General features: G+C 37.4%; 1 protein-coding gene across 8 annotated transcripts in view; it reads right to left on the bottom strand.

The window, feature by feature from the left end:
* The window catches only part of LOC139766521 (uncharacterized), a 185,941-nt gene that overhangs the window by 43,019 nt on the left and 115,224 nt on the right, over positions 1-27,698 (bottom strand). For 2 of the 8 annotated variants that reach the window (XM_071695274.1, XM_071695273.1), the window contains exons 7-8: positions 23,296-23,554; positions 14,965-22,917 (exon numbers count right to left, since the gene is read on the bottom strand). The exons of 4 other annotated variants lie outside the window; for them this stretch is intronic. In XM_071695274.1, coding sequence (XP_071551375.1) covers positions 22,220-22,917; positions 23,296-23,554 — 957 coding nt within the window. In that variant the 3' untranslated portion in view covers positions 14,965-22,219. Of the gene's footprint in view, positions 1-2,345; positions 5,607-14,964; positions 22,918-23,295; positions 23,555-27,698 lie in introns of those variants that run through there. 2 more of the 8 variants (XR_011716913.1, XM_071695276.1) reach the window with 2 other exon arrangements.

Below are 27,698 nucleotides of genomic sequence, written 5' to 3'. Positions count from 1 at the left end.
CTCTTTATATGCTGCCTACTTAACCCTTTAGCCTTTCAGAAGAGTCTTCTGTCCATTCTTGTTTGACATTTTTTTTTTCCCCAGTCATATGCAAGCATCCTTATGTTTATAGAATGAGAAATAAACAACATAAAAGTACACTAGCCATGAAAGGTTCAGAGAAAATCTTGTTGTGCCTTCAGTATCAGTGATAAGTGAAAAGCACTGCCTCCAGGCTTGTTTAATCATGATCTTTTTCTACCTTATATACTGAGGAAATTATTATCATTTTGCTTTATTCTTTTATAATCACTATAATATGTATATATGCTATAAGAGTGACATCTGTATGGATATCATATATGTGGTATACTGGGGTTGACAAGCTATCAGTAGACTGAACCAGGGCATGTAAGGCAGGAGGGATAAACCATGGAAACATCTGTGGGGCCTGACTATGAACTGTGAACTGTGGTTTTGGCACATTACACATGATAGCTGGAGAATGGATGTGGGTGAATAGGGCCTTTCTTCATATGTTCCTGGTGCTACCTTGCTAAGGAGAGAGAGAGAGAGAGAGAGAGAGAGAGAGAGAGAGAGAGAGAGAGAGAGAGAGAGAGAGAGAGAGAGAGAGAGAGAGAGAGAGAGAGAGAGAGAGAGAGAGAGAGAGAGAGAGAGAGAGAGAGATCATACATATTTGCCATTTCCCGCTTCAGTGAAGTAGCATCAAGACAGCTAAAGAATGGTAGTAAGTAGTAGTTGATAGGTAGCCAATGAGCGGGGAGGTAAATAACCAATACTACCTCCCTGAGTATTGGGAGGGTTAGTGATGGTTGTGTAGTTAGCTAGCACTTCAGTGGTTGTCAAGTTGCACTCCTCTAACCTAGGTAACTGTCTTTTCTTTTTGCCTCACCCACATCTGGACGACAGTCATTCCGTCCACAAACATGTAATCTCTCCTTATACATAACACATGACAACAGTGAACTCACACAATTCATTCTTCGTAACTAGATTTTTCTGCTGTGAGCACTATGCGCTAGCACTGTCTTTTGGCAAAATGGTAGGAGCAGTAGATAGAAGTAGTAGGTAGGAACATTTAGTCAGGAGCATTAGGTAGAAACTTTAGATAGTAGGCAGAAGTAGTCATCATGAACATTAGGTAAGAGCCTCTGCAAACACAGCACTAGATTTGCCCTCAGCCAAAGACCTGTTAAGGGTGAGGCACTAAAGACTAAGAAGTGGCACTGGAGTTCTCTAGTTATGGAGACTATTGCTGTGGCGACCCCTTGAGGGAGTCCTAGTTGAAACAGCATCAGAAATATAGGTAGATAGATAGATAGATAGACAGCTTAAGAATGGATATGAGCGAATGCGGCCTTTCATCATCTGTTCCTGGCGCAACCTCACTAACATGGGAAATGGCAATCAAGTATGAAGTGTTTACCAGTATTTAAAAAAAAAATGTGCATATATTTTTTCTTTATTCATATTTGTTCAATATATTCCATCTTAGAAAGTAGTGCCAGGAACAAAGAAATGGCCTAACTTGCTCACATCCATTTTCTGACTGCTATGTACAATGCACTGAAACCACTGCCCCCTATGCACAACCAGACTCCACAGACATTTTCTTGGTTTCCCCGAATCACTTCATATACTCTGGTTTAGTCCACTGACACGGTATTACCACCAACATACCACATCACTCCATTCTATCCCTTGTACACCTTACATCCTCTTTCATGTTCAGGCCCTAGGCACTCAAAATCTTTTCCACTCCTTCTTACATCTCCAATTCAGTCTCCCTCTTCTCCTTATCCCCTCCACTTCTGACAATTATACAGTACCCTCTCTGTAAACCTCTTCTAGTTCACCATCTCCATATGTCTAATCATTCCAGTAAACCCTCTTCTGCTCTGTCAACTATACTCTTCTTATTACCATGCCTCTCTCTTACCCTATCATTTCATAACTGATAAATCCTCTTCAGATACATACAAGACTCTGTGGTGTAGTGGTTGGCATTACTAACCACAGTTCATCAAGGGACAGCCTGATGTTGGGCCTATTTGGGTTTGAATTCTAGACATGGCAGACGGCCTACACCCAACCTATGTTATCATCCTCTCCTAAGAGAGATGACAAAACGGAAATGTGAAATAATTTTTCAGTAAAAACTAGTGAATAGTTATAAAAAAAGGAGCTGACTCATTCTTACATCACTTTTCCAACCTTACATCGCAGAAAGAGACCAATGCACATCACTTATATATCATTAGTAAAATGTGATCCTATGCAAAACAGGCTACAAGGGTGTTTCTCATCCTACCTATTTTTGTGTGATCAAAGAATAAAAATAGCAGTAACAGAGCAACATTTATTTCTTATATTTCAATTCCAGTGATAAAAAAGCCATGAGCTTAGGATATTCAGATAATATATCATGATTTATTATTCATACTCAAACAGTAACTAAACAAATATAACCAGATATATCATAAGCAAAAGACCTCTGAGCAGATATCTTTTTTTTCTCATGACTTTGCCATTTTCTGTTTGCAAGGGAACACAAGGAACAGATGAGGAAACGCCTCACTCGGTCACTACTATTCTCTAGCTGTAATAGGAAATGCATCAAAACCACAGCCCTATATTTACAACCAGGCCCTACAGACCTTTCCGTAATTTCTCCCCAGCTGATTCATATGCCGTGGTTCAGTCCACTGACAGCATGTCACCCCTATGTATATCACCGTGCTCCAATTCACTCTATCCCATGCAAGATTTTCAACCTCCTGCATGTTTAGACTCCAAGCATTCAATATCTTAATCACTCCATCTGTCCACCTCCAACTGGTTTCCCCTTTCTCTTTGTCCACTCCACTTTTGACACAAATATCCCCTTTGTCAGCCCCCTTCACTCATTCTCTCCTTATGTCCAAACCATTTCAGCACTCTTTTCAGTCCTCTCAACCATACTCTTCTTGTTACCACACCTCTCTCTTATCCCATCATTAATTACTTGATCAACCCTCTTTGCACTACACTGTCTAAACATATTTCATTTCCTACACATCTTCCTCTGTACATTCTCATCAAAAGCACATGCCCCACTTCCATACAACACCATTAGGATGACTACACCTTTTACTGTACCCAATTTTGCCCTCCCTGATAATTACCTCTCCTTCCACACACATCTTGATGTCCCAGAACTTTTGCCCCCCCTCACCCATCCTGTGACTCACCACTGTTTCCATGTCCATTCCCAGGTACCTAAAATACCCCATTTCCTCTTTAAGTTAAATTCACTCTTAATTTCCTCCTGCTACAAACTCTCCCAAACTCAAATCTGCCATCAATGCTATATCATCAGCAAACAACAACTGATTCACTTCTCAGGCCCCCTTAGCTCTCAGACTTCATACCTGCCCCTCTCTCCAAGACCCTTGCAATTACCTCCCTCAAAACCCAATCCACAAACAAATAAAACAGCCATGATGACATCACACACCCCACCACAGACCCACCTTTAATTGGAATCACTCCCTCTCCTGTCTACCTACTCACACACATGTCTTATCATCTTGATAAAAACTCCTCATTGCCTCTAACAGCTTTCCTCCAAAGCCATCTGTTCATAACACCTCCCACAATGCATCTCTATAAACCCTATCACTTGCTTTCTCCAGATCTACAAATGCCACTAACAAATCCTTCTGTTGTTATAAGAAATTCTAATAAACATTCTTCAATGCAAAGAACTGATCCACACATCCTCTAGCACTCCCAAAATAACACTGTACCTCCCCAGTCTGATGCTTTGTGCATCCTACCATCCTCTCAAACCACCACTCACCCATACAATTTACCCAGTGCACCCAACAAACTAATACCTTTGTAATTCAAATACTCTTGACACTCTTGCCTTTATACAATGGTACTATACATGTATTCTGCCAATCCTTAGGCACCTCACCAAGGTTCACACGTACACTGAAAATCCTAACAAATCAAAAACACAGCAGCCAATTTCTTAAGAATTTCAAATGCAATACTATGACTCCCCCACTTCACATACCTCCCCAACCTAAACATCCTATATCTGCCATACCCATGATCAAACATTCAACAATCCTTCAACATATTTACTACATCTCCTCTTCACCTCATCATTGCCTATTTCCATTTCCCCATTTGCCCCCTTCATTGATGTTTTTATATGTTCTTTTGTTTTTCTCACGGAGTTTACCTGCTTCCAAAATAACAGCTTCCTGAAGTTTGCTGATACTCACTCATTCCAACTCTAATTTGCCCTCTTTTTCAGCCCCTGCACTTTCCTTGTGACCTCCTGCTGCTTTATCTTGCTCATTTCCCAATCAGTTATGTATCAAGCAAAATATATCTAAGATGTGCTCAGGGTAAATCAAATTATGATGAAATTTAATAACAAGACAAGCAGGCAGGATTACTGTAGTAATATTGCTTCAAAGAAGCAAATCACAAAAATCCTAGAGATGAATTCCTTAATTTGCAGTTTGGATTTTACAGCTTGTGGGGATCCATATACCAAGAACTGTATATAAAAACCCAGAAGTAATCAATTATCATCATTGATAAAGTGAATCAAAGAAGTTAGGCTGAAAAACTGGGCTCTTCTTTTTACTTTCAAAAAGAACAACTACTCTAAAATACATAAAACTGAACTATATAAACTGAAGGACAAAGAGCTACTAATGCAAAAATATAAAGAAATAGAGGAGATAATTACGTTGCAAAAATGTGATCAAAATAATGTTGAGGTCTGGGCAGGCTTGTCATCTTCAAATATGAGAACTTCACACTGTTCATTCTTCTTCATATTGTCATAGATGAGGATTTTTAGAATAACACTTTCCAGGATCTCTCTTGCAAAGAGTTAAAGACTTCCCATTCAAGGCAGTTTGTAAAGATCTGCACCTTCAAGGTTATATTACTATTATACTGTAGTTATAACCAATTTATCCACTCTCATCATAAAATGAGAAACAACATTTGGGGATGTTTACCATTTCTAAGTATATGCCATAAAAGCCCAAATCATGGCTACGTACATCTCAGCTGGTCTTTGGTGATAAAACATACTTATATCCTAGTCAGTGATATTTCATTAAAAAAAATTAATTTCAGAATGTTTTAATTCAATGGAAAGGTTTTCATAAACCTGCCATATAATTTCAAGTTTAAATTTCTACTATATTTCTGTAGATACTGTATTGTCTTATGGCAACTTGACAAAATCTTGGGCACTGCTGGCCATCTGAGCAATGCTTCAGGAATTACAGGTACTGTACTTCTTTACTAATGTAAAACCTGAAGAATCTTTAAAGATTCAAGTTTGAAATGGCAGTATGCTTGCTTAAAAGATGCTTCTTTAGGCTAGACTTGCGTGCCGTTGTGTGTTCACAGTATGGGCAGTTGAAAGGCTTCTCCCCCGTGTGGATTCTCAGATGACGAGTTAGGTCTGACCGCAAGAAGAACGGCCGAGAACAAAAGTGGCAAGTGTGAGGTCCTCCGCCTGATGGTGTAGATGATGCAGCGGGTTGCAACCCCGACGGCAGCCTCGGAGGCAGTCCTCCCATCCCCTAGAAGAGGAACAGCAGCTTCACAAACCACTCGTCATACCTCTTGACAATACCACCAAAATCATTAAAAGGTAAATCATATAAAAATAACAATGATTCTACAATACCCAATTCATATCAAACATCCAATGTATATCCACCACCCTTACAGTAGTTAGCACGTATCTAACTAGAGTAACACATCCAACACATTGCAGTGAACACATGTCCTCCACAAAGTAGATGTAAACTTCACCTTATTAACACAGTCAACTCAGTAAGATTAACTGATACCTTCTAAACTGTAATCAAAGCCCATCTTCCTTAGATTCATATCTGAATCATGGACCATAACACATAACTTCACAGGACTGAAATTAAAATATATCCATTTCAGTGTAAGTATCATACTCATGCTGTAATTCAGATGGTTAAAATCTGTTGACCACATGATATCAGTTTCATGCTCTATACAATCATACAAGTACCACTGACAATATAAACATGTGGCAGTATCATCTACTACCTCAGAGGTGGCACATGACACTACAGAAATTTCAGCTGTTCATTTAAGAGAAAAAATCTATAAAAGCACTGTATACAACTAACCACTGATCTTACCATAATGCCTACCTTATAAAATTCAACACTAAATATTTTATAATTCAAATTACAAAAATATTGATACAACTAATAATAATAATAATAATAATAATATTCCCTCAAAGGCCCAGTCCTCTGTTCTTAACGCTACCTCGCTAATGCGGGAAATGGCGAATAGTTTGAAAAAAAAAATAATAAATTGGAGGTGGAAAGATGGAGTGAAAAAGATTTTGTGTGATCGGGGCCTGAACATGCAGGAGGGTGTAAGGAGGGCAAGGAATAGAGTGAATTGGAGCGATGTGGTATACAGGGGTTGACGTGCTGTCAGTGGATTGAATCAAGGCATGTGAAGCGTCGGGGGTAAACCATGGAAAGCTGTGTAGGTATGTATATTTGTGTGTGTGGACGTGTGTATGTACATGTGTATGGGGGGGGGGGGGGGGGGGGGGGGGGGGGGGGGGGGGGGGGGGGGGGGCATTTCTTTCGTCTGTTTCCTTGCGCTACCTCGCAAACGCGGGAGACAGCGACAAAGTATAATAATGAAAAAATAATATAATAATAATAATAACAACAATGGTGAAAGTGACTGATCTAGGAAAACAGTTTATGTGAAAAATACTAAGAGAGATTGGATGAAAAGGGGCAGTAGGAGGGAGTACATTAAATTTGGGGAACAGGTGAGGAATGGGATGAATTCATGGAAGTGTGTGGCATATGGAGGTGGGAAGTGAGTGGTGGAATGAGGAACTTAAGAAGTTAGTGAGAGAAATGTACAGACAGTACCTACAGGGAAGGAGTGAAAGAGATTGGAAGATATACAAGAAAGGGCAGGGGCTGTAACAAGGCAAAAGAGAGGTGGAGGGAGTGAGTATCTGCAAATTTTTGAGAATGTGAAAAAGTTTTGGGAGGAAGTAAAAACTGTGATGAGAAGAGGACAAATGGGAACATCAGTGGAGGGAGCTGATGAGGAAATTGTATCAGGTAAAGAAAAGGTGCAGAGATGGAATGGATATTCTAATTGACTGCTGAATGTGTTAGATTTATGGGATGAGGAGGTGTGTGAAGTGGGAGAGTCAGGGTACGTGGTTTGGTGAAAAGGAATAAGGTGTTGAATGTCCTGCATAAGATGAAGTTTGGCAAAGTGCCTGGACTAGATGTGATTGTAGTTGAATTTCTGAAGAAAGGGAGTGAGTATGTTGTTAATTAGTTAATTATGATTTTCACTATGGTTATATTTCTCAAGAATGGGGGTGCCTGTATTGTTGTTTAGTTAGTTAGGATTTTCAGTGAATGTATGGCTCAAGGTGAGATACCTAAGGATTGGCAGACTGCTTACACAGTACCACTGTATAACGGCAGAGGGGACAAAAGTAAATGTTCAAATTACAGAGATAAAAGTATGTTGAATATACTTTGGGTGTGATGTATGTGAAAGTGGTGATTGAGAGGTTGATGGCATACAATGAGCATCAGATTGAGGAAAAACTTTATGGTAGAGAATGTGTGGATAAAAAGTATATGGTAGAGTTGAAGTATGCCATAAGGAGGGTGAGGGGGCTAAGTTTCTGGGCATGCTGAGAAGTGGAAAGAAAGGTCACTGACTGTGAGGGCATAGATGGGTGTGTTTGAGGGTAGAGCAGACCCAGTGGTGTTGTATGGATGACAGGCATGGGCCCTAGATTTGAAAAAAAAAAGGGGGGGGGGGGGAGGGGGAGAGGAAGGAAAGGGGGAAAAAATGGGTATGGAGGAGGGTGTATGTGATGAAAATGAAATGTTTAAGGGCAATATGTGGTGTGAAGAGGCCTAACTGAATAAGAAATGATGGCATTAGAGAGATATGTGATAGTAAGAAGACTATAAATAAAACAGCTGAAGAGGGTGTGATAAAAGGCTTGGACGTATGAAAAGGATAACTGAGGAGGGGCTATGAGGTATACATATCAAAACAGAGAAAGGGGAAACCGAGAAGGAGGGGGAAGGATGGAGTGAAAGATGCTTTGAGAGATTATGTCCTGAATATACAGGAGGGAGTGAGGCATGCTTGGGATAGAACCAGCTAAATGGACCACTGTGAGGAAACAGGGTTGAACCAGGGCATAGGAAGCATTATGGGAAACCATGGAATGGTCCATGGTGCTGGCTGTGGATAAGGGGGTCTGGTTTTAATGCACTTTATATGAATGTCAGAGAGTGGATGTTAACAAAGGAGGCCATTCTTTGTCTGTTGCTGATGCTGTTTCAATAAACAGAAAATAGTGAACAATTATGAAATAATTATATCATTAATTATTACATAACTCCTGCATGTCATAAAAGGTAATTATGAGAGGTAGGAGCTGGGGATACAGATCCTCCCTTCCTATATTATCTTTCTAGAAGGGGAAACAGAAGAATCCAAGCAAGGATTTTACCTCAATCCATCAGTTTTGGCACTTCTTTGCTGAGGCAGGAAAGGGTGAGCAAGTATTAAAGAAAATGATAGCCCTGATGATAATAAATCTACCCATCCACTGGCTGAATCAGGTAGATACAACTTCTGAATATTACACAGCCTTGATCCATGCCTAATGGATTAAAGTGAAACATAGATTTCCACACTTTTATAAGTGACCCTAATTCTCTTTCATTTTACATAATAAGTTGATTCATCAAAAGAAAGCAATGCCTCCATTACTAACAATTATAATAAAACAATGAACAAGTAAGTATAATTAATCTGTTTTTATTAGAGTATATGGGTTTAACCCATAATGTTTCTTTATGTAACATTTTGGAATATAAAATATTATATAAATGGATAAAATTTCTAATAAAGATGGGTACAGTATTGCAATTTTATTCACAGAATCAAAGCATTTCTTCATTCATTAAGAAAAACGAAAATCTTTTGTCGCAAGTATATAAAAATACATTTCTGCTTATGATTTTTTTGATCCAGCAAATATTCAGTTTTGTATATGAGATATCATGATAACTAAATCAAGAAGGAAATTACATTGGCTTTTATTTCACTCCAAGTCTAGAAATAATGACTCTCTCATTCTCATCCTCATGAATGCTTCGAAAGGACAACTGGTCACTTTCCATATTCACAAAGGAATGTTTACCGCAACAGACCATTGGGTCATTTCAAAGCTTTTCATATAGTCACAAGAGATCAGAAATGGAGGAAATCCAGGAAACATCATATCTAAGAAGGAGCAATTATAGACGGACATGAATCTAAATATTTCCCAAGCCTTATTTTTCAATGTATCCACGATGTTCTGATCTAATACTGCCTCATCTGAAGTAAAATGTTTTTCCACAATTTTATATCCAGCATATAAAATATCTACCTAGATTAAACAAACTTTAGGTTGATAAGTCTAAGACTAGTTGCAGAGACTGGAAGATATATAATACAATGTGAATATTAGAGGTGGAACATTTGAATTAAATGATGTTTATGAATTTTCAATATATTCGACCAAATGTAGAAGGAGCCATCTCAAACAGTCATCCCAACTTAACTCATGAAAGCTCAAGTCACAGTGCTTATTCCTCAGGTACTGGTGAGGGAGGTGAGGAGCCTTGTCCCTTAGGTAATGGTATGGGAGGCAAAGAGCCTTGTTCTTCAGATACTGGTGGGGAATGTGAAGATAATCTAGTGGACAGTTTGACTCCTTAACAAAAACTTCACCGATGTTCAGAGATCACATAAGAATGTTAGCAACAATAACCCTTTTACCACATAATTACATTTCAGGTGGTTTCTCTAAATTAAACCAGTATTTTCTGAAAAATGAAACTCTTTATATGATAATTCTTTTTATTTTTCTAATATAACTTTTTATTGGTTTACAAATATGACATTAGAAACACCATGACAACACATAAGAGTATGAAAGATGCAGTTTTTAGGGAATAAAAAGAGATGTTTTACTGGATATCTTTTTCCACTATATTTAACTGAAATTAATATCATGAAACATAAAGCCTGAATCATTTTGCAAACATGTAGACACAATATATATATATATATATATATATATATATATATATATATATATATATATATATATATGTCTGCTATATACTTTTAAAAAACATCATACAGACCTATCCTTATTAAAAAAAAATGGAAAATAAAATACTAAAGAACAATTTCCAACTGAGATCAATAAGCATTATAAGACTAAAGTATTCTAAAAACATGTACATGAAGAATGCTCCCAAAACTCTGATTAAATATATATATATATATATATATATATATATATATATATATATATATATATATATATATATATATATATTGGAAAGGATCACAATTTTGCACGTGATCAAGATATTCCTATGAGTCCACGGGGAAAATGAAACACGAAAAGTTCCCAGGTGCACTTTCGTGTAATAATCACATCATCAGGGGAGACACAAGAGAGGAATATAACAGTCAGTTGATATACATCGAAGAGACGAAGCTAGGACGCCATTTGGTAAACATGTTTACCAAATGGCGTCCTAGCTTCGTCTCTTCGATGTATATCAACTGACTGTTACATTCCTCTCTTGTGTCTCCCCTGGTGATGTGATTATTACACGAAAGTGCACTTGGGAACTTTTTGTGTTTCATTTTCCCCGTGGACTCATAGGAATATATATATATATATATATATATATATATATATATATTTTTTTTTCTTTTTTTTGCTTTGTCGCTGTCTCCCGCGTTTGAAAAAAAACCACATCTCTGAGTTTGCTATGGGGCAATGTTATTTTCAAAATAACCATCCTCCAATCTTGATCAACAAAATGTTTCCTGTTGCCTTACTGAAGGATATTCATGTTTCACCAAATCTAGCACTGGCCTAATTCTGTAAACCTAATCATCTCTATTTGTAATATTTTTTGCAGTCACTTAAATACAAGAACACATGAATATGTTGGTAGTGGTCCCTTGTAAAAAAAGACTCTTTCAGAGCCAGTAAAAATCCTCAGAATATGTATGACTCTAGGTGTCAGTTTGAGGACCACACTCATTCCATATTCTATGGTCAAAAACAACATGTACATTAAATAACTTTCCTTTTATGAGACAATTGTCATATAAACCTTTAAGCAGCATATTACAATGTTACAACATATATAAACTTACTTGATATATAAAACAGGCAGAGATTTAATAGGATATCTATCAAGAGGCAAATCAGCTGTTTGTTTACATTCATGTGTGACTGCTCATAGATAACAGCATGCATGGAAGTTTGGCAGGTGTTTCATATAGTCTATGGGGTTTTCCCAAAATTCACCATAAGGGAAGGTTTTTGTAAAGTGTGGGGTAAATCCGAATGTCGGATGCAAGGGAAAAGTATCTCATTTGGATATCTCCAAATATTGCAGAGAGGATTAATGCAATGCACTGTAACAGTGAAATTCAGCACAGAATTCTGACCAGTAATGATACTTACAGTTAAGTTCTTTAAAAAGTCTGCAATACATAGAAAAAGCAGATAAACAGTATTACAACTGTTGCTGATCTTGCAATACTTTCACAGGACAGACCTATTTAAAGGTATATGACTGCCTTTACTAAATGATTTATATTACAGGTTATACCTCTTTAATCCAGCAACCTTGAGGCCTGGCCATTGCTGGCACAGAAAGTGACCCCTTGAAAGGGCCTAGGGTGAACACTCTTACCAATTACCAACAGCTTAGTTTTATGTGTTCCTGCTGCATTGGTGCAACCAAGAATTACTACCCTATCTTTGGAATCGTTACCCAACGATGGAGACGCCACAATATCTTGGGCAAGGTTTTTTTGTGGCATATAATGCCAGCACAGGGCAGATTCATCAGCATTATGCACTTTTTCTGAGGCTATGAGAAATAAACAGGACTGTTAATCAGCTCAGCTGAAATGTAAACAGATTTTGGCACCTCAGTACAGCTAACCCTGGTGGCAGATCCACAAACTAATGGCAACAGATTCAAAATGTGCTGGACCACAGAGTGCCAGATTAGAGAGGTACAACCTGTACAATTAAATCTACAAAAGCCTGAAGCACAGTTAACAATGCAGTATGTTGAAGAACATAACATCTCTAGTGTTGTGTACTCTAAAATCAATCTGCATAAGAGGTCGTGGATTTACTGATTCTAACTAATGGCTGAATCAATTCACGAGCATTTTTTGGGATCAATAGCCATAAATGCCAAGAATGCAATATAATAATCTAAATACAGTCCTGTTAATGAAAAAACCATACTGTATAAACAGAAGCTGAGAAAATAATTTGGGTTCAATTCTAAAGTTAGCAAATACCAATTCTACATGCTGAAAAGAAATAAAAAATTTGTATATGTTTGTATATATTAAAAGTAATCTCTTTAAATGTGGTAACTATCTGATAAACTTTAATTAGAATCAGCATCAGTATTGTCTGGAATTAAATGTATGCATCAATCAAATATCCTTCACTCATTCAACCTACGGATCAGAAATATAAATTTTCGTATTTGTTTGCTGTATCCTGTTTTAGTGAGGTAACACCAGAGACGGTTGAACAATGGCCCTGTTTGCTCATATTCACTCTCTTGCTGTTTAGACCAAGGGCTGTATGGAAACATCCATCAACACAAGAATTCTCACTTGACTTTTTGTCAATTTCTCATGGCAACAATATGCAGACAATTGTACCACAATAACATTATGGGAAAATATTTTTCTTCACTAATGAAATAAAACTACAAAATGTGTAATTTACATACTTACTTGAACTCAAAACATTTGTTTTCTCTTGGGAACCATATGAATATGCACCCTAAATCAGAGGTCTCATCATATACAGTTAGAATAAAACAGGTACCAACAGGGGTAAGGCCTGCAGCATCATTTTCATAATTTGTTTTCATTTCAATTCAAGGATACAAAATAGCTGCTCACAGAATCATCAAATGTATCCTGTAGTGCAAAAATCAATGCCCAATGAGGAAGGTAAAATGCTTAGTTAATGCAAAACCAAAACTTAGAAATTTACACAGAGTGACAAGAAACATTCAATCGTAGATGGAACTCACAGATGAAGACACAATTGAGACTTGAACAGAAAATCATGCCAGGGGGAAAAAAAAAAGTGATGAGTGGAGGAATAGCCATCAAAAGAAATAGCAGTATCCAACAAACAAGATGTAATTACCTATTTGTAATTTCCTCAATCATATATAACAGGGAGAGAGTTTTACACTCATGGGGTCCCACCTCATAGTTTTCCTACCATCAAGAAGACTTTCAAATTTTTTAAGTTACCAGCATCCACATTTAAAGCTTCTAGCCTTTCCCTATAACTCAGCTTTCTTAATTTGGTTACCATTTTTGATGCTCTCTTCTGGAACTTTTCTGGTTGCCCTTTGTGCTTCTTTAGTTGTGGTGACCAAACTTGAGGAGCATAATCTAATTTTGGCCTTATGTATGATATGAACAGTTTGCTACATATTCTCTTATCCATATACTTGAAAACTATTCTTAAATCAGCCTGCAGACAGTTTGTCTCCTCAGGTACTGTCCCAATATGGGACAAGTTTGCCCAATCCAAACACATCCCCTAGAAAGGAAGGTGCAAACAGCAATTTGCAGATGTTTGGGTTAAGTTTATACTTATCTCCCTAATTCTAAATGTTCTGCATGCTGACCCTTTCTTTAGTTACAATCTGCTATATACATTAAATTTCTCTAAACTTGTGACAGAGAAGCATGAAGGCATTCACATCAACAGCAATCAACACAATCAGATAGACAGCATCTCCCTTGGCTTGTAATGTTTGTATTTCTGATCTTTCCATTTATTCATACTGAGCTACAATGAACCTCTGTTTGTTACTTACAATTGATATGAACAGTTTCCTTTACATTTTCAAGGTCATGTCTTGCAAACTGGTCTGTGGTACCTTCAGAACAAGGTGTCTACTTCTGTGATTGCATTCCTTTGTTGGAGGCACTCCTGAGCATCCATCAAATGCCATTATGCACTTATTCTTCAGATGTGCAATATGCACAGCAAGGCAATCACCATAAACAGATCCAGATTAATAAGGAAGATAATGGAGAAGAGCTTTACCATCTACCACATGTTACATTTCTTCTTCACTTGCTGTAGGAGTGTTTATGTCTTAAGTGGTGGGCAGCGCTCTGGTAAGAACATTTTTATTAGCAAGGGGCATCATCCTTGGAGACTCAAATAATGCTGAGGATAACAGCTTACTCAAAATGTGAACAGTTGTGGCAGTTTGCTATGTTCCTTATCTGTTGCTACAAGGGACTGGAGGTGAAAATATCTTAAATTCAGTGTATATATTCAAGTCATAATTTGACTTTTGCAAATCATGTGAATCAAAAATCTAATTGCAATTGTATGTTATCTGAGAAGAAATATTTTCCCTTCATAAATATTGAGACAAAATTTGTCTATGTAACATGAAAAGAAAAAATTAAGAAATCCTGTGTTGCAGTTAGTAGTGACCAACACAATGCCATCAAGCCTGTTACTATATAGATATGCAGAAAGAAATGAAACAAGAGCCCCACAATCAACAATAAAGCTCCAAAGATTGTTCTGTGGTTCCCCCTGATCATTTCATATGCCCTGGTTCAGCCAATTGGCAATTCATTGCCGCCCATGTGCTACAATATATAGAACACCATGTTCATATCCAGGATTTGGTCAGAACTCAATATGAGTGTAAAGAAAAGCTCAAGAGTGGTATGTAAGAACACACTGTATTCTAGAATTTTAACTTTTTCCTTTTTTAGTTACTTGATGTTAAATCAAACCACTTATATTATTCAAATTCTAAAATAACACAGCTGTTGTATAAAAACAAGTCTATTATGTGACCCACTACCATTTTTGAATGAAAATATGCTTATGACATTTGATAACATAAAACACCTCATAGTAATAATCAAGGGACTTTTGTTCAACAAAAGCACAAGCCTTTCCAGAGAGAAATTTCGTTATCATAAACTTATGTCAATGTCTTAGAAAGATGGTGAAACAGACAAGAATGTTTCATGGTCACTAGTGACATCACAAAAACAGTAAATATACATGCACATACATTTATTTTTCAAATTATTATAAGAATATATAAATCTCTATTATCTGGTTTACTGTATACTGTAGAGTTCCTTCTTGATCCCCACCTCCCTTCTGCTCCCCTACTTCTGACAAACATATCCTCTCGGTCAAACTGTTTTTGCTCATCCTTTCTGTAAGTCCAAACCACTTAAGCACACCCTGGTCAGCTCTCACCATTATATTCCACTTACAGCCACACCTCTCTTTTACAGTTTTTCCTTATGTTATGCAATCAACCCACCAAACAACATAAAATGTTCTTAGGTATTTCATTTCCAACATGTCAACCCTCTTTCATTCTTTTACATTCAGGGTCCAAGACTCACATCTATACATTATTGAGCCTACCATACTATACCCTCAAGCATACCAATGTTTACCCAAACAGAGTGAACACTCCCACACGCTCCTTAAAGCACCAACCATATGACTCACTTCAGCCTCCATGATTCCAAATTGCTGTCAAGTCCACTTCCAGCTATCTACAGCACTCCCCTATCTCCAGGTCGTCCCTATTCAAACTTACTCTCAAAACATCCTGTCTCATGTCCCTACTGCATCTTATTACCCTACTAATCCTGAACATACTTGTTGCCCCCAGTTGTCCTATATATCCTGAAATTCCCACAGCAATCAGGAAGCTGGCCACATCCACTGAGTGGTACTGTGGATCATAAAATGTAGTAATGTGTGGATGTCTATCTGGAGAGAGTGCAGGGCATCAGAGTAATAAGTGTTGGGTATTTTCACTGTGGTTGTTGCATCATGAAATGTGATGGTGTTTTTAGAAATGCAGGGATGGGTGATGTCTAGAGCATGGACAGGAAAGTGTGACTGGGGAGTGTGGTTTCAAAGGGATATATCTCAAACCCTTTAGATGTGAATTATGATTCATAAATTGAAAGTCTTGTTACAAGTTTTTTTTTACTTTTCCAACAAATAAACATGAGGTTTCTATAAATGGCATTTCATTTCCTTAAAAAGCATACTGGATGATGAAAAACATTTTCTTTTATCATAAGCTTAGCAGACTATGACCCTATCATCTGCTATGTCCACTCCTAAATAAATTTTTTATTTATAGTTATGAATAAAACATCATAACCTTGTGCAAAACATTTTAATCCAACTTATAAAAAATCTACAATAAAGATCATACTGAGGTGTTCATATCAAGGAGCAACCCTATGTTTGAGACCATAGGCATCGATTCAAGCTCAGTCTCTTCTGCTGTCAGCACCGTCTCCATCTTACCACACATAGTGTCATGGAAAGAATGGCAGAAAACTTTTAATTGGAAATGCTAAAGTTAAAGGATACCTGTCAAGGATAAAGGGAAACCTCTCAGGATTCAAGGGATATCACCTCTTATCTCTCATCAGAGAAATGTAAATCATCAGAACACTTTTTTTATGGAGCAAAAATACATACAACAAGTATTCACAAAACATATTATGATGTCCATAACTTAACTAATACATGGTGAATTGACCATCTGAGTTAAAAGTGACTGCTCTTTTTTGCTACTCTGCTTACTGCTGGTATCTGAAGATGGCAGTCCTTACCAGGTAAAGGTTTCACTGCATGTTTCAGAGAAAATATTATTGTGGGAGTGAATGTTGTGTTTGTCGTTTGTGATTCCTAGAGTGGTTGGGATTTTGATCAGTGGGACTGACTGTCCATTCAAGGTGACTGGAGGGTGTGAACTGGATTTATGTTTTGAAAGCTTTTGGTTTGTGTGTTGCTTGTGTTGATGTTATTGGTGTAGGGAGTGAATGGTGTGTATGTTGTTTGTGATGCCTAGAATGACTGGGATTTTGTTGTGGGAGTGACTGTCTATTCTAGGTCCCATGTCTATCTAAGGTTAAGACAGTGATTGAAGGATTCAGTGGAGATGCATACATTTTTTTCAGGGTAAGCCAATGTTTTAATAGTGTAATGTAGCGCTGCAAGTTTGTTGCTGCTATTATGGTGTCAGGTGTTATAATGTGATTCTGAGGTCATCTGCATTCTAAAGGACCTTTATGTTGTTGTCTGCTTGAGGAAAGTTGAGGTTGTGCAGGAACAGACTGAGGACAGTTGAGGAAAAAAAATGCTCCCATAGGAACTCCACTGTAAAGTTTTAAGTGTTTTAGAGGTGAAGCCATTGTAAGAGTCTAGCACAGCAGCTAGCTATGAGACTGGCCACCTACTTCATGTTATTGTTGTGGATGGTGTGTCGAGTACCTTTTATGCGAAGATGTGTAAGGGAACAGTGCTGGCTGCTTTGTTGATGTCTACAGTCATTAGTACTGAGCAGGAGAGGGGGCTGTGGTAGGTTGTAACCATCTAAGAGATGTTGCATGAGGTCAATGAGTAGCATGATAGTACAGTGTCTGGGTCAAAAGCAACACTGTGCAAGTAAAAGTAGGATGCTTTATTTGATTCTGTTGTACATTATTATTTCAAAGTCTGATACTGTTGAGTGAAGCAATATATTGCACTGCAGCAGAATGATGGGAAGTTGAGTGGTTTGGAGGGTTTTAGGATTGGTTTTACATTAGCACATTTCCATATGTCAGGAATTTTGTTGGGGAGCCATATATTATTTCAAATATTCATAATCGCCCCAGGAACTCCTTCTAATAAGAGTCCTGCTATTACCCAGAATATAATTCAGAAACTCCTGAAAAACTGTGACACTTCCCAAAGCCTTTTGTGTGTGAAGTTCTTTGATGAGGCTGTTCTCCCAGTGATACAGCATAGCTAAAGGTGAATTTTCTTTCACAGCGTAACCTTTCAGTTTTTAAGGGATTGACAATATGGAGAGAACAAAGTTCTTCAAGAGATGTAGGGATACAACAACAAGAGGACATTACATGAAATAAAGTAAAGTTTGAAACTTTTTGATAAGGATAAAAAAGAATACTTTAATAGTATAAAAGTGGTTGATGAGTGGAACAGAATGATTGAGGACATGGTTAATGCAAACAGTATACATAAACCTAAGAGGTTGTATGATAGCAGGAAACGTTCAAGAGATGGGGCCTCACAAGCGCAAAAGTCCCTCCCCCTAGAGTACAAATAGGTAATTACAATCAGGTAATTACATACACACACACAAAAAAAAAAAAAAAAAAAGGAAAGGCTGGGTAGACTGGTTATGTCCTGAATCCAAAATACATTTGAGAGTACTGCACAGGGTGCTACTCAAAAAGCTGGAATACCTGGCAGGAGTAAGAGGTAGACTCCTCCAATGAATAGAAGATTAACTTAGAGGAGGGGCACAAAGGACACATATCACATGGACACATTCTCCAAATGGACGGTCACCAGCTGAGTGCCAGAGGGTTTTGCTTTAGGACAATTACTTTTCTTAATCTATGTGAATGACTTACCTGATGGTAAATACTCCACCCTGAATATATTTGCAGATGATGCAAATGTCATGAAGTGAAGTGAAAAGTGAGGAGGGCTGCATAAGCTTATGAGGAGACCTAAACGGACTCTGAAGTTGGTCTGATAAATGGTTGATGAAATTCGACCTCAAGCAAAAGTAACAAAAGTAAAATAATGAGGATGGAACAGAGCAAAACAACACCTCAATATGACTGATTATTATCTAGCAAGAAATAAACTTCACAATTCTGCAGGTGAGAGGAACTTGGGAATCAACATCGTCCTTAACCTTTTGCCAGAGTCCCAATTAGAAGAAAGGTAAAGGAAACAAATTGTCCTCTGGCAAATATCAGAATTGCTTTCAAATATATAGATAAGGAAATATTAAGCACACTGTTCATGTTCTACATAAGGCCAAAACCAGAATATGCTTTTCAAGTTTGGTCACTACAACAAAAGAAGCACATAGAGCTAACAAAGAAGGTCCGGACACAGGCAACAAAGATGGTTCCAGAATCAAGAAAGCTCAGTTACAGGGAGAGGCTAAAAGTGATAAATCTACCCACCTTAGAAGAGATAAGAGTGATGAGTGACCTAATCACAAGCTTCAAGTTCTGAAAACAGATCAATGTTGTGGACAGTGAACAGTTCTTCGAGAGATGTATGGACTGAGTAAGAAGATGACATTACATGAAATTAAGCGAGAAACTTGTTAAAAAAGATGTAAGGAAGTACTTTTATAGCATAAGAGTGAAGTATGAATGGTACAGAATGACTGAGGACAAACAAATAGCATAAATAAATCGAAGAAGTTGTATGGCGGTAAAGAATATTCAAAAGATGTTGCCCCATGAGTGTAAAACTTCCATACAGTACAAATAAGTAATTACAAACAGGAAATTACAAACACATACATGTTTTGAAATGGTTTGGTCACATGGAGAGAATGAGTGAGGAAGGATTGACCAAGAGGATATATGTGTCTGAAGCGGAGGGAATGAGGAGAGGTGGGAGACCAAATTGGAGGTGGAAAGATGGAGTGAAAAAGATTTTGAGTGATCGGGGCCTGAACATGCAGGAGGGTGAAAGCTGTGCAAGGAATAGAGTGAATTGGAACGATGTGGTATACCGGGGTCGACGTGCTGTCAATGGATTGAACCAGGGCATGTGAAGCGTCTGGGGTAAACCATGGAAAGTTCTGTGGGGCCTGGATGTGGAAAGGGAGCTGTGGTTTTGGTGCATTATTACATGACAGCTAGAGGCTGACTGTGAACGAATGTGGCCTTTGTTGTCTTTTCCTAGCCCTACCTCGCACACATGAGGGGGGAGGGGGTTGTTATTCCATGTGTGGCGAGGTGGCGATGGGAATAAATAAAGGCAGACAGTATGAATTATGTACATATGTATATATGTATATGTCTGTGTGTGTATAAATATGTGTACATTGAGATGTATAGGTATGTATATTTGCGTGTGTGGACGTGTATGTATATACATGTGCATGTGGGTGGGTTGGGCCATTCTTTCGTTTGTTTCCTTGCGCTACCTCACTAACCCGGGAGACAGCAACAAAGCAAAATGAATAAATAAATAATATATATACATATTATTGATAATTTGATGATCACACTAGTCTGTGATAATTTTATGAAGGGGAAATTGCATTTCAGTAGTTCAGATAAATTATTCAAACTTTACAATACAAATTATGTTTCAAAAAGGAAATCCATGTCATCAGGTGGACAAAATTACCAAAGTCTGAAATCCCAACACAAAAACAAGGCTTGAACGTTCTCTTACCACCATGCCAGAGTAGAAACTGTCCTGGCACTTAATAGGAAAATGGGGAGTGCCTTAAGGTTAAGGGGGGTTATATGGTGATGGTTGGCCTGGGTAATGAGATGTGTGTTCACCTACTCTTCTTATGCTAACTTATCTTGCTAATTCTTTCAAAATGATTTGGTTGATAATAAGATGTGCTTTAAAATTACCTGGGGAAAGGTTAAAATCAGTAATACTGTCAATTAAGACAAGTTCAGTGACATTACAATTAGTATAATCCAATGAAGGGTAAGTGACTTGGTTGTTCAGGTTTACAGTGTGATCATTTTCTTGCCAATGCTTAGCAATGGCACTAATGTGGTCACCTCCACATACTGAATGACCATGCCAATTGCATATCACAGTTTCTGTTTTACCTGAGGCGAATAGATACATCTTTATGTGCCTTACATTTAATGGCATAAATGCTCCCAAGTTTCTGATCCTTTAGCTTACTTTGAATTAACATCTTACTGATAGTGTTGTTATACTGGAAAGCAACATTAAAAACACTACCTGTCTGACATGAGTCTTTTCTACATTGTTGTTACTAGATGCATAAAATGTCTCCCTAGATGTACAGCTAGCCATGTTCACAAACCACACGAGATAACATAAATGCCTAAAAGTACATCTTATATATGGATACAAGACTCGTGAAATGAATGTAACATTAATGAGAAAATGAGTGAAGAAAGGTCGACAAACATGATATATGAGTCATATGTGAAGGGGTAAAGGATAAGGGGACTGAAAAATATTTTGAGTGCTGGGGATTGAGCATGCATGAGGGTGAAAGGAATACACAGGATAGAGTAATGTGGAACGATGTGGTATAATGAGTCAAAATGCTGCCAACAGACAGAACCAGGGAATAAGAATCAATTGGAGGAAACTACAGGAAGATCTGCAAGGATTGATTGTGGATAAGGGGCAGTGGTTTTAGTGCAATACATATAACAGCTAGAGAAATCCTGAATGTAAGCAAATGAAACTTTTTCTTTGTTCTTGGTGTTACCTTACTAACTCTGGAAATGCTAAACAAGGATGAAAAAATCATAAATAAACATATATATATATATATATATATATATATATATATATATATACATATATATATATATATATATATATATATATATATATATATATATATGTTTTAACCTTTCTTGTCATCATTGTAGACTATGCTTACAAATATCATTATCCACTAAAATCTTGGGTCTCACATTTCTTTCCACATTCTCTTTATCTCACACAACATTCCTTGTTTTAAAATATAACTTGATTATAAAAGAAAAAGCAGCAGCTAATCTAATTTTGACCTGTTACAATGTTCATTCAATCTATACACTTGATACATGTAGTTTCTTACACCAGTCTCATCTGCTTCATCAGCCTTCTTCACCAATAATCACATGACTGGTCTCACATTTGGGTTAAGTGTTACATTTGCAAAGAAACCAAAATCAATGATTTATCTAAAAACCTTATTATACTCTCCAGATACTCCCTCTCTGTTTATGACAATCATTACCAAGACTTCACTTGTCCACATCACATGTCAATAATTCAAGTTACTTTGAAGACAGAACTACACTCAATCAAAATCACATAAATTGAAACAATAATGATCCAATGATGGCAATTATTTCTCAGTGTAGTAATAAAGATAGAAAAAAAAAATATGTATACAGCAAATTATTTGCTTCTTTACTCAGTGTCACTGGTAGAGTGAGATGTACCACTGTCCATTGTGTCATTTGATGGACATGTGCTGGATGCAACTCCAGGCATGCTTTCCATATTCTGTGAAGAATGCATTGCTGGGATATGCGGACCTGCAACACTGCTCCATGACTGGGAGGCAGTGTTCTCAGTTGTGCCACTTGATAAATATCTGTCAGATGACGATGCAGGTAGGTTATTGCAATCTTGCATAGGATGAAACACAGGAAGATCTAAATCTCCAGTGGGGTTCCAATTTTGAGTGACTGGGTTACTGGATGTATCTTGTGATGTACAAATGCTGGATCCTGGCAAGCTGTCTGGTTCTTGGGGTGGATTGTAAGTTGGCAGTTGAGGATTCTGAGTGCTACTCCAAGGTTGAGAAGTAACATTTTCTGGAGTATCAAGGGATGAACAACTACTTGATATGATCCCTTGCATATTGCTTGATTCCTTTGGAGGGTTATAATTAATGGAATGAGAAACTTTTGTGTTACTCCATGACAAAGAAGTGACATTGTCTATAGCTTCATTTGCTAAGCTTCTTCCTGGTGTACTTGATAAGATATTTTCTCGCTGCAGAAAAGAGAGAACAGCTGGCAAAGTTGGAACTGTTGCACTGCCCCAAGAGAAACACTGTCCACTAGAGCCTGAAGATGAAGCTTCACTTGACTGTTGTCGCCCTAAAACATGGAGTCAACTTACAACCCAAGTAAAAAAAATTATGGTTTATGTCAACATTGGCTGATAAATCAGTAATCTGAATAATGACTATCAATAGTCAGTATTTCATGCATGTCTAAAAAGAACTCTTTGGTTAAATCTACAGAGTTAGTGATCAAAATATGACTCAAGAGTGGCTTTTCATCTTAAGTATATTCAACTCATGCATGAAGATCATTCTTAGGAAAAAGTACACATTTATGTACTTGAGGCAGAACATGTCCTAATTTAGGCACAGAGTGGAACCAAAGGTCAGACTAACGTCAGTAATCCTGGAGACTAATTATAGCTCAAGACAACAGCAAAACTGAGCTTGTCTGGATCATCATCTAACACACCTTGAACAGCCTCCATTTTAATGCCATGTTCAACGACATTATGACGACTGATGAGATGTTTCTTGAGGTTGTATTTGATGGCTGTGCTATGCTCACAGTAGGGGCACTTGAAGGGTTTCTCACCAGTATGTGTTCGTAGGTGCCGCGTCAAGTCAGATCGTAGGAAGAATCGCTTTGGGCAGAAGGTACACTGGTGACTGGCCCCGAGGGAGTGGCCAGCAAGTGCTCTGGCCCACACCGCTGCCTTGCCTCCACCACCCTAAAACACGGACATCAATTTTAGGGAAAAAATCTTCAAAAGATGTACACTGGGCCATGCTAGTGCATTCCTTCTTGATTACCTCTAGGCTAAATCGTAATAAAAAAAACATCAGATATTCATTCTATTCAATGCCAGTTAGTGTGGAACATGGTACATACAAATTTCATGATCAATAATGTTGTGGTTTGCAGATGAATGCACCTTTTTCATTTTCATTTTTTTGGCTAGGTGTACATATTTTGATGTTTTACCCCTCGTAAATATCCATCACATAACCAACAGTCCACACCTGGTTAAACAATAAATAAATACTGTAAACATAACCTCAAAGTACACTCCTTTTCTCTTTTTTCATTTTCAAATAAGCATAATTCTTTTAATGCCTTCTTTAATTTCTTATAAGAAAACGCACCAAAAACTGATAATGGCACAAAAAGATCAAAGATGGTACCAGTATCTAAGAAAGCTATGATAGGATTCAGGAAAGGCTAAAGGCTTTAGATTTGTCCACCTTGAAGGAGAGAAGAGGTGTGAACAGATCCCAACCTTGAAGTTTAATATATCAATGATGTGGTCACTCACTGAGATGTTGAGACACAGCAACATGAGGACATAACACGAAATCAAGCAATAAATGTGCTAAAAAAAATGTAAAGTACATTTATAGTATATGTGTGGTTGATGAATGGAACAAAATGACAGGGGACATGGTTAAAGCAAACAGCACAAAAAGATTTAATAAGTCATATGATAGCAGAGAAAGTTCAAAAGATATGACCCCACAACTGTATAATTCCCTCTCAGTACAGTAAAAATAGGTATTTATACAGGTAATTACATGAACATCTTGAAATGCTATCTTAGGAGTGACAAAAAGTATTCTCCTGAGATGAGTGGGTGTCATCAAAACTTAGATGGAATGTACCTGACAAAGGTACAATGCAAAAAGTGGGTGCAAAGCCACTTTAGATTACTCAAGAAATACAATAATATAGTCGATCAATATCAATACATTGTGATTTAGGTTTACTGAGCACTGTTGGAATACAGTTAAGGCAAACATTTGCCGGACACCTTTTGAACTCTTTTGAAAGGTAATGATGTTCTGAGTGGGTATGCTATAAATTTCCTTCAATTGAACATACATGAATGCTTGTATGGTAAGTTTTGATTATGCTGCAACTTACTGTCAATGCTTGCAAACCATATAACATTAACTGTCCAATGCCAGCTATCTACTTATAATTGTTAACATTTACATGAGCAGGTTTATCTACATTTAGCCTCTCACCTTACAGACACACACAACCTAAACTGCTGTCTGTCTGTCTGTCTGTCTATCTATATCTCCAACACCTGTTCCCTCCAGGAACTCCCATCAAGGAGGTGGCCATATCAAAAAGAGTGTCCACTTATCCCTATCACTGTATGCCTCCCTCACACACGCTATTCCACACTTTCTTCCACCATCTCTCTCTAATACTCTTCCACAGCTTCTATACTCTCAATCATTCTGATTAGTTTAGATTTTTTTGACAGTTATTGCAGCTGAAAGCTATAGTTAATACATATTATGCTAGTCCAGAATTCATAAATTCTTTGAAAAGCGGCATCAAGTTTGCTTCTCTTCTGAAAGTAAAAATAGTTCAAGCTATTATTTCCTCTGAAGAAGCGATTTTTTTTTTCATACAGATAGTCATAGGACAATTACACCCAGATCATTTCCATTCTTCTCTCATGGCAAGATGAGGTCTGATTGCAATCACCAATCTGTGAGGCTGTAAGGTTGTGAGAAGGACTTCTAAATTCATGAGGCTCTATCTTGAGCTTTATTTACTATCACACAACTCTTTTAAACTACTGTATGCCCTATCCATTCACAATTTCAAAACTTGGCTTATTCCAGGCTTCCAAAGTTCTGATGCTATAAAAAGTATTTTTCCAATTTTTTCTAACTAGTTTCTTGCTATGACTTTTGATTGCTCCTTCTTTGCAGTCCACATAACTGTTCACTCTCAACTCTTCATAATGTGAAGTTCCTTAAGAAATCTGAGAACTGTAATCAAGTCTCTCCATATTCTCCTTATATTTTCAGTAAGCAACTTTGTAGGTTCTAAACTCTCCCTATACCTTAGCTCTCCTACTTCAAGTACCATACTTGTTGACCTCCTCTGGACTTTCTCCATTTGCTTTGATGTTTCTTTGAAGTGAGGTGAACAATTTGAGATGCATAATCTAATTAAAGTGTAATACAAATTTCAAACAACATACAAAACATCCATATAGTTCATGCAGTTAAATGCAATTATCATAGTAACTAAGAATCAAATTTACCTCTTTAACAATTCTGATGTGGGAACAATGTTGAGACTTGCTTTCACTATCAGAAGAGTGTTTTCAAACTTTCCTCATAAATATCAACATCACACAGTGACTGCAACAATATTTTTGAAAAGAGAAAGTAGATTCATTTAGAATAAGATGGATCTTTCATGCACAGGTTCATGTAGCTTGTTACATGCTAGATAGGCATATAAGGCCTTTCACTGTGTCCCATACTCATAACTTTGCACTTGCTTGGCTGAACTGCATCAACCATATACTGCATCAGATCACCTTGTGTATGTCCCTTTGTAGGATAACTTAATCTCTGTCATTCCTTATTTTTCTCATGACCTCAAACATATTCAGGTAAAAGTCCAATCCCTCTGATAAGTCATTCACTTATATCATGAAGAACAATGGTCCTATCACAGGACACTGTGGCATGCCAATGGCGACCTCAACCCATTTTGAGAAGGCTCCTTCGATATGTTCTTTGTTCCCTTCCACTAAGATAGCCTTGTATACATCCAAGCAGTCTACTCCTTCTGCCTGCTTGAAGATATAGCTTCTTTACCAGTATCTTACGTGGTATAGTTTGAAATGCTTTCAGGTAGCCCAAATACAGAAAATCCACCAAAAATTCTCTTTGGTCTAAAAGAGCTCCTTCTCTTGTATAAATCTAAGTTCATTACAGATAATCACCATTCTCTGAAACTGTGCTCTCTCCCACTTTGATAGCCTTTCCTCTACAAGAAGTCATCCATTTGCTTTCTGATTATCTTTTTCAGTACTCCAAAGACCACACTCATCAAGGATATTGGTTTGTCATTAAGAACTTCCTTTCTTATATATAGATATGATGTTTGCCCTGTTCCACTCCTTTGGCACTTTACCTTTTACCAGTGCCATCTTGAACAACATTTCCAATGATCTGTCAAGTGTATCTACATATATCTTCATCACATATGGACTAAATTCATCACAACCCAGTAAAGTACCTTATATGGATCAAGACCATTTATGTTTGTCCTCTCTACACATTTCAATGCTTTCTATCATACTAATGTTAGGGCCATAGTGTCTTCCACTGTGAAAACACTTTTGACCTTGACATTTAACACATATCCTTAAACCATTCTATATAGTTCTTCTCTCCGAGTCCCTTAGTCTGATTGGCGGCTCTTTAACTGACAACTTCCTTGTGATGAATTTATGCTTAGTCTGATTGGCTGCTCTTTAACTGACAACTTACCTGTGATGAATTTATGCAATGGGTTTGGATCATCCTCTGCCTTATCCTCAGTATTCATTCCAAAATTTCTAATTTTTTTCTTACCTTTCTGTACTATACTCACTTCTTGTGTTCTTATACATTAGATATATGGAGACCGACTGTATCTTCATCACAGAACACTGAGTAAGGTCATTCAATTGTTGACAGCTTTTCTTGAACCAATCCTTCCTCTTTTTCAATCTTCCATTTGTATTTGAGGCTAAAGTTACCTATGTTCTTACTCCCTCACCATACATTTCACAGAAACTTCTACCACAATGCCCTGGTTCCTGGGTACTGAACTGTATTTCCCAATTTATATTAACATGTAACTATTGAGTCCTGTGTAGTTTCACTATTATATCTCCTCTTCGAGTTTGGTCTTTTCACTAATCTTTTTACAGCCTCATTTACCACACAATCCATACTGCATCATTACATGATCACTTTTTACAATTAATGTATCATTTTCAATTTCCAAGCTATTATGTGTGAAGATATGACCTAGTAATGATGGCATATTGGCCCCTCTCATCCTTAAGT

The sequence above is a fragment of the Panulirus ornatus genome, chromosome 58, assembly GCF_036320965.1.
Source record: "Panulirus ornatus isolate Po-2019 chromosome 58, ASM3632096v1, whole genome shotgun sequence".
Taxonomy (NCBI): domain Eukaryota; kingdom Metazoa; phylum Arthropoda; class Malacostraca; order Decapoda; family Palinuridae; genus Panulirus; species Panulirus ornatus.
Note: the sequence above shows the minus strand (reverse complement) of the source record. Positions and strands in the feature narration are given on the sequence as shown.